Here is a 12733-nt window from a genome sequence, read left to right as displayed (position 1 = left end):
AAATAAGAAATTTCTCTGAAATAATCAATACTAAATCTGGGAGACCAAATTTCAACCCTCTCAAACCTGCCACATTTCTTGTAAATCCAGGAATCCCTGAAGTTTTACAGACTGGTTTTCCTGACACTTAGATTCCTCTAAAGTTTTGAATAGATCCTTCTACCCAGTGATATCAAAAGTTTTTACAAAAGTCAGTGAGTTATTTTAGATCACAGAACGAAAATAGAAAATAGGTATTTTCATTTTACAGTTAAAAGAAAATAGAAATTAACAGATTGAGATCAGCAAAGTCGAGTGAAATGGAATTTCTAGCTGGGCACCCAAAACTAGAAGCTCCTGAATTAGATGCCATGAGTGCACACTTTATTTCTCACAGTAAGAAATTCACAGAATCACAGAATATTCTGAGTTGGAAGGGACCAACAGGGATCCTTGAGTCCAGCTCTTAAGAGAATGGCCCATACAGAGATGAAACCCACAGCCCTGGTGTTATCAGCACCATGCTCTAAGCAACTGAGCTCATCTTTCCCAACTGCAAATACTACAGCAAAGGAGGGCACATGGTCAGCCTTCCTTCTCTTAAAGACTCTCATATTTAATAAAAAGAAATTAATTAACATATAATGTTCTACTGTTACAGTCTGGCAAAACTGTTCAGACTTCACAGTTTTGCTGCAGCCTGAAATTCCTGGTATAGGGGCACTGGGGGACCTGGACTGAAGTGATTCTAAGCCAACTTACATCTGCTGAAGATTTGCCCATGTAGTGGAAAGGGGCCAATAAGACTATACATATCAATTAGTCTAATTTGTCTTGAGATTTTTCTCAGACCTCTATGGGTTTTCACACACTTTATTTTTAAATGCTGATTATACTGTCATTTAAGGAAGCAATATGCTGCCTTGACAAGACTGGTGACTTTAACTATCTGACATTTTCCCTGCAGACATTTTCCTGCCTTTGCGTGCAGGTTTCTGAGTAGGTGATGGCTATATAGGAGACAGCCCTGATGTTCCAATATCTTGTGAACTCTATGATCCAAAAGTAATGTACTTAATCAAGTGTAAAGCAAAAGGTGATTAAGTTTTGCAGTATTGTACAATGCCTGACTGCTCAGAAATGCATCTTTTGATGTGGTGCAGAGAATTGGACCAGTTCTGTCTGCTTTACCAAAAAATGACATTTTAGTAATCTGAAAAGAGAGCCTCAAAAATCCCCACAAGTGTTTAACTTTGATCTGAAGCTTTAAAAAGATGATATTTATCTGTTTGCTTGGTTAATTTGTTTGAATTTTAAGCTCAGGAAGTGTCAATTTGACATCTGTGGAAGCAGTTCTTTGCTTTTTTTCCAGATGAGGTTGAGCAGGGGCAGCAAATTTCCAATCATCACTACTTGTTCTAAGCATCCAACCAAAAAAAGAGAAAAAAAGCAAAAAACCCCAAAACCATCAACTCACCTTTCCATTGTGGTTTATATGAATTATTAAGAACTGAGATTCAGTGGAGCCTCAACCCTTGAGCATAGAATCAATACTATATTTTATATAACAAGGGCAGTAAACCCAGCTTGTTCTCCTTCCATCACAGTGAAGCCTTGTCAAGTCTCTCAGGCAACCTAATTCACTAGGGCCAAAGTCTAACAGCACTGACGTGAAAGGTAGATTGAGGTGGATTGAAAACTGGCTGAAGGCTGGGCCTGGAGGGTGCTGATCAGTGGCACAAAGTCTAGTTGGAGGCCAGTAATTATGGGGTACCCCAGGAGGCTGTACTGGGGTCCAGTCCTGTTTAACATCTTCATTAATGACCTGGATGATGAGCAGGTTTGTAGATGACACAAAACTGGGAGAAGTGACTGATATGCCAGAGGGTTGTGCTGTCATCCAGAGGGACCATGACAAGCTACAGAACTGGGCTGACAGGAACATCATGAGGTTCAACAAGAAGTCTGAAATACTGCTCCTGGGGAAGAACATGTAAGAATATATGCTGAGGTCCACCTAGCTGGAAAGCAGCTTGGCAGAAAAGGACCTGTGGGTCCTGGTAGGCATCAAGTTGAGCCAACAATGTGCCCTTGCTGCACAGAGGGTTAATGTTATCCTGGGCTGCACTGGGCAAAGTATTGCCTGCAGCCTTAGGGAGGTGATCCTTCCCATGTATTCAGCACTGGTGAGCCCATACCTGGAATGCTGTGCCCAGTTCTGGGCTCCTCAGTACAGGAGAGACACAGACATACCAGAGACAGTGCAGCAAAAGGCCACAAAGGTGACTAAAGTACTGGAGCATCTCTCCTATGAGGAAAGGTTGAGAGAGCTGGGACTACTTAGTGCAGAGAAGGCTTGAGGGGATCTTAACAGTTATAAATACCTGAAGGGAGAGTGCAAAGAGGATGATAATACCCTGTGACAGGACCGGGGGCAATGAGGACAAGGTGGAATAGAAGGTTCTGCCTGAACATCAGGAAACACATCTTCCTGTGAGGATGACCAAGCATAGGCACAGGTTGCCCAGGGAGGTTGTGGAGTCTCCTTCCTTGGAGATATTCAAAAACCACCTGGACGTGGTTTTGAGCATGTCTCAAGGTGGTCCTGCTTGTGCAGTGGGGTTGCACAGGGTGACTTCCCTTCCAAAGTCAACCATTCTGTGATACCGTGATTCTCTGAAACACTTGTTCACTTCAGTGGGGTTGAGATGTCACCTTCTGCCCAGGGGATCGTGGAATTCAGCTCACTTTCTTGTGCTGTAACATCTGTTTGCAGCCACTACTGAAGGACAACTTTTTACTATGTCTTGGACATGAGAAAGAATGGATCTGTACTGAGTTCAATGAGAAGATATCTCTGCAATTATTGCCTCTTGAGTAAGGGTACATAAAAGGGTGAGTCGTGATGGGACAACGCCTGGAGGGAACTGACATCAGCAATCCCACTTTCAGAGGGAATAATCAGGCAGATCTGTGTCAGCCTGTATCCAAAAGATGAAAGGCTCCTTTGTCATATCACCTGTAGCCAAACTACCTGACTGCACTTTCAAACTCCTTTCCCAAACATAAAAACCAAATACAAATTTCCTCACACATATTGCAGGTCACGCATTCCACATTGCACTGAGCATAATCATGTGGGCACATTTCTGATCCTCTGTATGCCAGCAAGGAAAGTTCATATGGTCACCAAGAGGGGAAGGGCTTGAGTAAGCCTATTGAGAAACTAAGAGGTACAGAAGGCTTCAAAGTATTTCCTTTTTGTCCTGCTTGGTAAATGGAATACTCAGTGTGAGTGACAATGAAGAGGGAAGAAAGGAGATAATAAATCCTGTTTGCTATTTGAGGTTTTAAGTTGTTCTTTGAAAACGGAACCTGAAGTTGACTGAACTGGGTTATATATTATATTTAGGAATATGTAGAGCTTGACTGCAGAGATGTTATACATCCTACAGTATTTGCAACTCTGAAGTAGAGAAGATGCAGCCTAAGAAACTGAGTAATGACCAGACTAAATTTATAAATAATAGTCTAAGTCCTTCGCTGGGGTAATTGCGCGTCACTCAGGTGAAAAACAGTTTCAATCTGCACCTGTTGGAAGTCTGCCTCAGTGTTTCATACCAAAAAAGGAAAAAGGAAATTAAAAGATTTACAGGTTAGAAACTGAACTGTGGGTTAAAAGTAAAGAGTAAAATTCTATCTTTCTAAATAAATCTGTTGTGATTCAAAAGATATCCACAAGGAACACTCAGCGTGTGTTTTGGGGATACCAAGCCTTCATCCTTTAAGTGTTCTAGGCCAAAGTCAGGAAGACAAATGATAATCCACACAATAGAACAAATGCCAAACAACACCTGCTTCAAGTAAGGGGAAGAAACAAATCATGCTGAGACCAATTTTTTAATGCAAGAGAGAGGAGAAGCCTTTCTTTTCCCCAGGAATCTCTTCAATATGAAAATTGTAGAATATGAAAAAAGCACCTCATCCCACACAACTGAAGCAAATCAATCGATCTTTTCAGTCTTTTCCCATCCTCTTTCTTAATCACTTAATCTGTCCACTGAACCATTTCTATTTATACTGTTTTCCCTATTTCCAGATTCTAGAAGAGAGAGGCATAACTCAAGATTGCTTCTTTTTCCAAAACTTTTAGCTTCTCTCACAATACCATGCAAGCTGGGAAATACTTCTAAATATGCCAAAGTCCTCCTACTCATCTCAAATCTGCAGGTAGTTCCTTAACTCTTTAAAAATGACAGCAGAGGTTCAGATATTTTAAAGCCAAAAGGGACCTTTACTATTCTGCAGCCTGATCACTGCCATAAAATGGATCATAGAAACCTACTCTGAAATCCCTGCAGGAAAAACATTTTTACTGGTTGAGGTAGAGTCTACCTCACTGGAATCTATCTAGTCAAAGTCATCTCAGATTAAATGAAAGATTTGAATGCTGGGCACATCATAGAAACTATATTCTGCTACATAGAACATTTTCCTTATCCAGTTACTGTTTTGTAAACATGTATACTGTGAATGTAAATATAAGCTGAGATCCAGCATTCCTGAGCATTTAAGCAGTTAATTTTCATTTACATTCTCCTTAAAACACTTTTGTGCTCTTTAGGATCTTCTGCCAAATGCTCAAATCTGTACAACATATTCCAGAAACATTTCTACATTACCTGCTTTGCAAACTAAAACTCCAAGAACAATTGGACATACTCAGAGTATTCAGAGAAAGAAAGAGCTGATGTAAAGGATTTAGAAACTATGTCTCATTTCCTATTCCAAATAAATTCTGTAGCAAAACTGCTATCCAATTACATTTATTGTTGAATGTGATCCTTAGAAATATTTCAAATTCCATTTTCTAATTTATCATGTAACTGATCTCACAATTTAGACTGGTGTCTGGTGAGATTTGGGCCCCAACAGAATGTGTCCTGTTTACCAGAAAGCTTAATTAGCTCTAGCATCTCTACACATTTAACAGGAGGAATCATATTCCTCTTACATGGACAGTATTTGGTTGGTAGAAAAGTGTCTAAAAATTGTGTTACATTTTTGCTGATGCTTCCTCTTAAGCTGCTTTACCAGACTTCGCAATATCCTACCTGATAAAATTTACTTTGGCCAATATTAATCAGTCAGCTTGATGTCCTAACATTTACTTTTCTCTTTTGTTGTTTGCAATGCTTCTTGGAACTGGGACAAATATCAGCCATGCGCTCCTGTAAAGTCTGTGGTATGTACTATATAAATGAGGCTGCAGTTCTCACTACCTAGCTGCCATCTGAACAGTATTCTCAGATCTTTACTGCTGAAAGGGATCGGTTTTCCTCGGGTGCCATGAAGGCACTAATAGCTTTAATACTGCTCGTTCAGCTTCCAATTCACAAAGCTGCACCAGCAGCTCCCCCTGTTCCCTTGGGCTGTGATGACCCAGAATCTGAAGCAGCAGCTGAAGTTGCTGTGAATTACATTAATGGCCACAGTCACCACGGATACAAGTTTGCCTTAAACAGAGTCGAGGATGTCCGTGTGGTGCCGCAGGTAAGTGAGGAGCTCGTGGGCAGAGCACTGTGTTAACCTGGGCATGCTTGGAAATGACCAGCACGGGGATTTGCCAAGGGCTGTATCCTCACATGGGGAAATCAGCAAGGCTCTGTTGATTTAAATGGGGCAAGGCCACCTGGTAGCAGTGGAGAATCCAGGTCACTAGAATGTATATCTCAAAGAGCAGAACAGAGGGGGGGGAGAGAAATGTTCAGATGTTTTTGTACAATGGGCTCGGTTTACAAATGCAGTGTGCTTGCTAGGGCAGATCATTCAAAGTGCTGATTCATGAGCCCAGTAGCTAATCTGGAGGAAAACTGAGGATAATCTTTGAGTTGCAGGTAATTATTTGCTGGTTAAATGCATACCTATCGTAACTCCATGCTATTAATGATTTTGTAGTGAGCATTAATTTTACCTAATATCCCATTGAGCTGACAAGGAACCTGAATGGAAATAACTGCAACTTATTTTCATTGAGATCTATTGTCATCATTGTAGGCATATAGAAAAACTGTAGAAATGGTCATGAATACAATGTATGCACCAATTCAGAACCTTTGATTCTTCAAAATGTTGAAAATGGTCCCAAATATTAACATGAATGAACTTCCGAGGCTGTTTTCTACTCCTTATGGGAGAGAAGATACCAAAGTCATTTAGAAAAGACTAAAACAGACATGAATGAGATTAGAAGTGTGCCTAGAGTTACCCACACAGAAACACTGGTGACACTGCTTTGCTAATGCTTTTACATTAAAGTAACTTCATTGGTTTAAATGGAATCACTCATGAATCAAACTGTAGAAGCAGTTTCAAAGTTAGGGAACCCAAGGAACCATGTCTTATGTTATAGTTGCAAAGGTTCAGAAACAGCTGTAAAAGATCCTGCAGCCCATAAAACAAAAGGAGTATTGGAACTCAGGTGATGCAGTTCAGTGTAATCCCAATGGACTAAACAAAACAGATCAATATGCACCAGTGTTTATTTGTTATCTGTTTATAGAAACATGAAGTTTTTTCATCAAAAAGACAGCTGTTGATTTTTTAAAACTATCCAACAAAATAAAATCAAGTTAACTTAAGAGAATTGGCCCACTATATACAGACTGGACTTTCAAAACTTTATAGGCCTGTTCCTTATTAGCTGAAAAAAATCAGTGTGATTATCTTGACTTATTCCAGATCTGGAGTCTTGCTTTTTTATGAACTTAAATATTAAGGACCTTTTCAGTTACTCCAGTGTATGCTTGGAGCTACCCACGACAGTCAGCAACAGAGACCCCAGTGCAGCCCCAGGGAAGAAATCTGGTGATGTTTTGCGAAGTAATTACAACAATTCCTGTGTTTTGTTATTTTTTTTTCTTCCAGGGGCCAAATAATGACATCATATTTCTTGAACTCGATTTATTAGAGACCACGTGCCCTATTCTCAGCCCTACACCTCTCGCAAATTGCACAGTACGGAGCTTCGCAGAACATGTGAGTACCTAAACACTGCTGGCTGGGTCCAAAGGTGCATGTTCAGCATGTTGATGCCAGAGGCCAGGCTATCACCAATCAGATTCCCAGGCAAATGTTGTATCACTGTAATCTCCTTGCTGATTTCCTTGCCTTCATGCCATGAAAGGATTTCACTCCTGAATTTCTTTTATGCCCTGTTACGTGAAGAGGACAGATCACTGTCAACATAACATCCCCCATACAGTCCATGAATGCCATGGGGTTCTTTAGGGCCTTCAGATTCAGCCCCCCATTATTGGCCCAGATGTCACTGCCTCGTTGCAAACCAAAGACTGTTGTAAACCTGTGCAAACATAACCATCCCTTGGCTACATGTGGGGTGTTACCTAGTGAAATTCCATCAAGTCTAGCTACCTAGTCCTGGCTGAGACTGCAGAAGAGCTATTCCCTTCAGATAGGGCTCTGCCTTCAAAGTAATGCTCAGCCAGAATTTACTGGCCTCAAATACTTAGTTCTCACGCAAGTGTGATCCAGCTTTGAGAAGCTTTCCCTGACCAAAGCAGCGGAAGTGTTGTCTGAGCACAGGCAGCTCTGGTTTCTAAGCAGAAAGCAGAGTGAGCAACTGACAGTTTAAGCCTGCTGTTTCTAGAATGGGGCCCAATTCACAGAGCTCACTAAATATGAATCATGGTCCACCCCTGTATTCATCAGGGCTCAGATCCCATTTTCCATCTGGGGGGAGGTAACTCTGACTGTTCCCTCTTCCCAGTGACTCCAGCTTTGCCTTTGACATCTCCTCCCTGCTGGATCACGTTGCGTGTGAGCCAGCTCACACAAGGCAGCACACTCTGCTGTTACCATGGCCACTGACCAGCTGAGATTAGTCAGAATGTTATCAAACAGCTCTGCAGAAGGTCTTAATTCATAACTATTCATATGCTTTGCTCTTTATGAGAGAGGAACCTGTACCAAATGTCCATAATCTGGCTACCCTGGCACTTCTGATACTTTTAAGATCCAGATTTAGATCTGAATTTTGTAGCTCTGATCTGCCTTTTACAAAATCACAGACACCAAGACACGCCTAGCAGTGCCTTTGCAATCAGACCAATATTGCCAGAATGCTCAGCCAGGATCTGTTCTTTTGAATTTAGTTGCCCTTTTCAGAAAATCTGATTTATCTGAACAATGTAACCCTTTGATTTTTGTCTCTCTCTAGGCAGTTGAGGGTGACTGTGATGTTAAACTGCAGAAGTTGGATGGGACAATATCTGTACTTGCTAGCAAATGCCACTCACATGCAGGTAAAGGCTTTGTTCTGTAGGTTTGAATCCAGAGGCTGGAGTATTATTATAGCAGTGGTTACAGTTCAGTAGCTTTTTTCATTCCAAACTTCTGGGTATAAATATGGCATAAAGGATGACAGTTAATGAGTTTTCTAAATGCAGCTGTTTTGAACGTCATTTCCCCCCTTTTCTGATTTCATTCAGAAAATGAATTACCATTTACTATAACAATTAAGATACTGTAAGACTAAGTGGGCAGCAGGTCCCAGATTTGACCTAGAGATTGCTTGTCCTGAATCTTTTCATTCAGGGGTTTAACCTCAGGAATTTGATTCCTTGTTGGTCTAAGTTTACTTGAGCTTGTTGATTGTCAGAACCCCTTTGGCAGAAGCAGCTTATTTACTAAACCCAGCATTTTCAATACTGCCATGGGAAAGCAGAATGTCTATTCTGCATGCTTGGTATGAGATCTCTTTGCTCTGTATGAGATGTCTTGTGTACTACTTTCAAAACTGGTGACTGAATGAAATAACACACTCACACAAACACAACTGTAATAAATTGAAATATCTTAATTTTTCCACCGTTCCTAGTGTGAGCTGAAGCACCTTTTTATTGGTGTCACAGACAGTTTGCCAGAAAGCAAATTTACTAAAAACTGAGTAAGAACATTCAAAATGTGCTATTAAAGTCCACAGCACTTTTCTTTGCAGAAAGATTTGAACGGCCAAGTCATGTGCCACACTGCCATCTGTAGCCTGCACTGCAAAAATTCCTGCCACTGTAATTTGGGACAGACGGTGAAACAGGGTTTTGTGTGACTGAATAGGTCTATAATGCCTTTCAAAAGAATTTACAGTCTGATCAAAACATAATCCCTTCGGTTCCTCCTGCAGACTCAAGTGAAGACATTAGCAAAGTCTGCCCTGACTGTCCACTGCTGGCAAGTTTGAACAACACTGAGGTGTTAGAAACAGTGTCAGCTGCACTCAATGACTTCAACAGCAAAACCACCGGTCCTTACCTCAGACTCCTTGAGATTGGAAGAGGGAAAATACAGGTAATTACTAGAACTATGTCTAGACTTCCACGTAAACAGAATATTTCATCTTCAGCAACTGTGCACTGATAACTAGTCATGTTTGCAAACAGATTCAGTTTGCTTGCTCTAATTTGCCCTACAGATTTGCTCCTAATTTCCCAAGTATTTTGTGCCATTTTAGCCACAGGATTCCCTCACTCCAGTAGGAGATGAGGACACAACATTTGCCTTTTATCTTTTCTCTGCAGCTCTGCAGTTTCACAGCACAAAGTCACTTAAACAATTTTCCTGTTTTATCAGTATCACCCAGCACATGTTGTTGCTGTTGAGTTTGCTGTGGGTGCCACGAACTGCTCTGCAGAAGAAGCCAAAGTTAATGTGGGGGCTTGTCAGCTGCTGCCTGAGGATCAGTCTGTGAGTATGCCAGCACCAGCCCCAATCCCAACAACTCAGAGGTGGAAAAGTAGCATCATGCTGGGATGAGCTCACACTTGAGCAGGAATAGACCCCTGTGGGGATCAAAGTGCAAGAGATGTGTACCATCATGATATGCTTTTCAATATATCAGTCCTAAAGCAATATCACACCTTTCTCTTCTCTCTGCGGTATCTGGACTGAATCCTGATGGATTTGAATATATTTGAAAAAGGCTTGAGGACCAAAATGTCCTTAAGACAGAATATTTTTAATCAACAAAATACATATTTTTGTTTACTCTTCTTAACATGAGCACCTGAGAAAATCAGGCTCTTCATACTGGACAGTACACAAACACGTAAAAAAAAAAGCAGACTGTTTCCCCTTTCTACAGTTCCAGTGCTGTCAGTGTGCTTTCTTCCCATGTATAGGCTCTTGTGAATTATACTGTACACTTTATCATCTTAAAATTCTTCTGTTTCTGATGAAATTGAGTCCTAAGCAGTTTTAGTGGGTGTGAGCTTTTTACTTAGATTCTTATATATTCTTTCCCTCCCTCATATCCAGACATTCAAAGGATCTTACTCCAGAAGAATACAGGAGTTATTTGCTGCTTATGCATTTAAAGAGCTTGGCTTTTGAGCCCAATAGGCTAAAAAGCAAGCACTTTACTGCTCAGATAAGACATGACAACATGTAGCAAATTCTAAATGTGCTGAAATTAAAAATTGTAATGCAGGCCCCCTCTATTTTCTAACTATTTTCTCTTGACTATGTTCTGCTTTGCCAGAATTTTGGTTTCTGCACAGGAACAATGGTAAAACTTCCCTCACAGAACCTTCGCGTGGACTGCCAGTTGTACGGACATCAGGTACCAACTCCACATATTTCCTTGCTTTCCAGAGTATTCTAACCTACTAGTACTGTTACAAGCCATCACCTTCAGTTTACTTCTTTCACTGTAGACTGCATTAGCTATCTCTGATAACTTGAGTTTAACTTTGTATCCTACAAAACAAGGTAAGGTAGCTCCTGACTATCCTATGGATTTCTGTGCTTAGAATTATGTCAGCTCTGCCATCCATGTTTGACAGTCTGTCCTTCTAACCATCTGGGAGATTCACATGTCTAGTAGGGCAAAGGGAACCAAACTCTGCTCAGGTAGAGGGGTAAGGCAGAAAAATGTAAAACAGAAATGAATATTGTAGTGGACGAAATCAGCTGGGAGCTTTTAGTAGTCCTTAGGCATGACTGAATTCAGGGACACTGACCTGCACTGCTACAGCAAGGAGAGGGAAACATATGCACTCGACCTGAGTGCTCTCCCTGTATTTTAGTCTACATTTGCTCTGAGAAGGACTAGTTGGTTGAATGCTTCCTATGGACCAGAGCTCTTGGTAACTCAATAGTATTTAGCTGTCTAGGAGGTATATGAAAGAAAGAATGAGGCAGCTGGTCTTGAGTACTTCAACAGCTGTGCAGGTGGCCCTGGGAAGTTCATATACCACAGATTTTGGTGCTAATGATCCACCAGCTATAAAAAAAAGGAGTTTGTGGGTTTCTGTGTATGTGTTCAAATCCAAATCAAACTTCTGTGATGGTCAGGAACATTTGTACCTGGGTTGGAGGCCTATAGCTAGTTAGGAACAGGGTACCTAGTAAGATATCAATGACCTGTATGTCATAAGCCCCAGGTCACTGAAAGCAAACACAAACTGTTTTTCTTTTCCAGCCTGGAGTTACCTATGTGCATGCAGGACAAGATACATCAGCAGGACTGCCACCCAGTGCTGTAGGTGTCAGCAACCATGATCTCAGGGTTTCCTACCATAACCCTCTTGCATCTGAATCCAGCTCTTCAGAAGTGTTTCGTTCCATGCTCTCGGCAAAACCTGTAACAAAGAGAGCAGTTGCTGCTCAGCACGACAAAGTACCTCGCCCAGTTGGTTTTGTGCCTCCTCCTCCTCCTCCATGCCCTGGGAAGATTCGCCATTTCGATATCTAGGCTACAGACATGAAATACAGCTGATTGAAGGATCAGTGTGCAGCAGCAACAGCAACACACAGACCATAATATCAAGTGCAAATAGGTGAGACCATTTGACTCTGAGCCCAAATGAGTTTTACCCTCCAGAGAACATAGCCATGGCCAGAATCTTGCAAAGACCTGCTCCAAAATATAGGTGATTTCAACATATAGCAGTAGTTTTCTCTATATACTGGGATTCTCTAGTTAAAATACAGAAAATATTGTTTCAATGAAACTGTTGTAAGAGCTATACAACAGTTGTAGCTTTGTAGAAACACTACCCAATAGGTTACTTCACAATAAAATGTTCAATGCTTTGGTACCTTCTATCTGTATATATTTTCATTTAGTTGTGAAGTATCTCCTTCACAGCATCATGAGTCATATTCTGGGCTTGATTTCAAAAACAGTAAGCTCCTGCACTTCTCATCAGCTTCACTGGGATGTGTGGGTGCTGAGCACTGTGGAAAATCAGGTCAGTCCTTTCTTTTGATCACACACCAATAACACTAAAGCAGTGGCAGGAAAAAATGTACTTTTCTCTTCCACCTGTAATGTTTCCTAGCATGTACCTACTTTTAGTATCCACCAGAAGTACCTCAAAACTTTTGGACATGGTATAAGAGCATCCATGTCTATGAAAAGAACAGAGAATCAGGACACATTCATTGCTGGCAGGCTGAAAGCATCAATCCTTGCAGTCAACTACATGTGTACTGTCTGTCTTCCAGCAGACACACAGGTGTAGTATGATTATGGGGTCCTGTATGGCCTGTGTGCATATGAGGAAATGCCAATTCAAGGGAATAAAAATTATACTGCAGATACATATCTCATCTAACAGGATCCAGACAGTGATGGCAATTTACTATTGTCCTAGCAGTCAAATCTTTCCTGAATTTCTGGCACATGTTAGAGGCAAAATCTATTCTAGGTAGAGAATTAATAAGGGGTTGGGGC

The 12733-nt window shown here is 41.1% G+C and overlaps 1 protein-coding gene across 1 annotated transcript; it reads left to right on the top strand.

Moving 5' to 3' along the window:
* The first annotated feature begins 5233 nt into the window (after positions 1 to 5233).
* On the top strand, positions 5234 to 12100 carry AHSG (alpha 2-HS glycoprotein). The gene is made up of 7 exons (XM_008924476.3): positions 5234 to 5532; positions 6907 to 7017; positions 8219 to 8303; positions 9182 to 9345; positions 9628 to 9741; positions 10535 to 10615; positions 11477 to 12100. Exons 1-7 carry the CDS (start codon positions 5329 to 5331, stop codon positions 11747 to 11749), a joined length of 1032 nt encoding a protein of 343 aa, XP_008922724.1. The 5' UTR covers positions 5234 to 5328; the 3' UTR covers positions 11750 to 12100.
* The last annotated feature ends 633 nt before the right edge of the window (positions 12101 to 12733 follow it).

Source organism: Manacus vitellinus, unplaced genomic scaffold (genome assembly GCF_001715985.3).
Source record: "Manacus vitellinus isolate BGI_N305 unplaced genomic scaffold, ASM171598v3 scaffold_29_pilon, whole genome shotgun sequence".
Classification (NCBI taxonomy): Eukaryota; Metazoa; Chordata; class Aves; order Passeriformes; family Pipridae; genus Manacus; species Manacus vitellinus.
This window is presented reverse-complemented; position numbering and strand designations above follow the sequence as displayed.

Bases quoted from the DNA above. Each gene is read 5' to 3' on its own strand.
- AHSG (XM_008924476.3), top strand. From the start codon at position 5,329: ATGAAGGCACTAATAGCTTTAATACTGCTCGTTCAGCTTCCAATTCAC. The intron at 5,533-6,906 runs GTAAGTGAGGAG...TTTTTCTTCCAG, and splicing joins ATGTCCGTGTGGTGCCGCAG to GGGCCAAATAATGACATCAT. The intron at 9,742-10,534 runs GTGAGTATGCCA...CTGCTTTGCCAG, and splicing joins TGCTGCCTGAGGATCAGTCT to AATTTTGGTTTCTGCACAGG.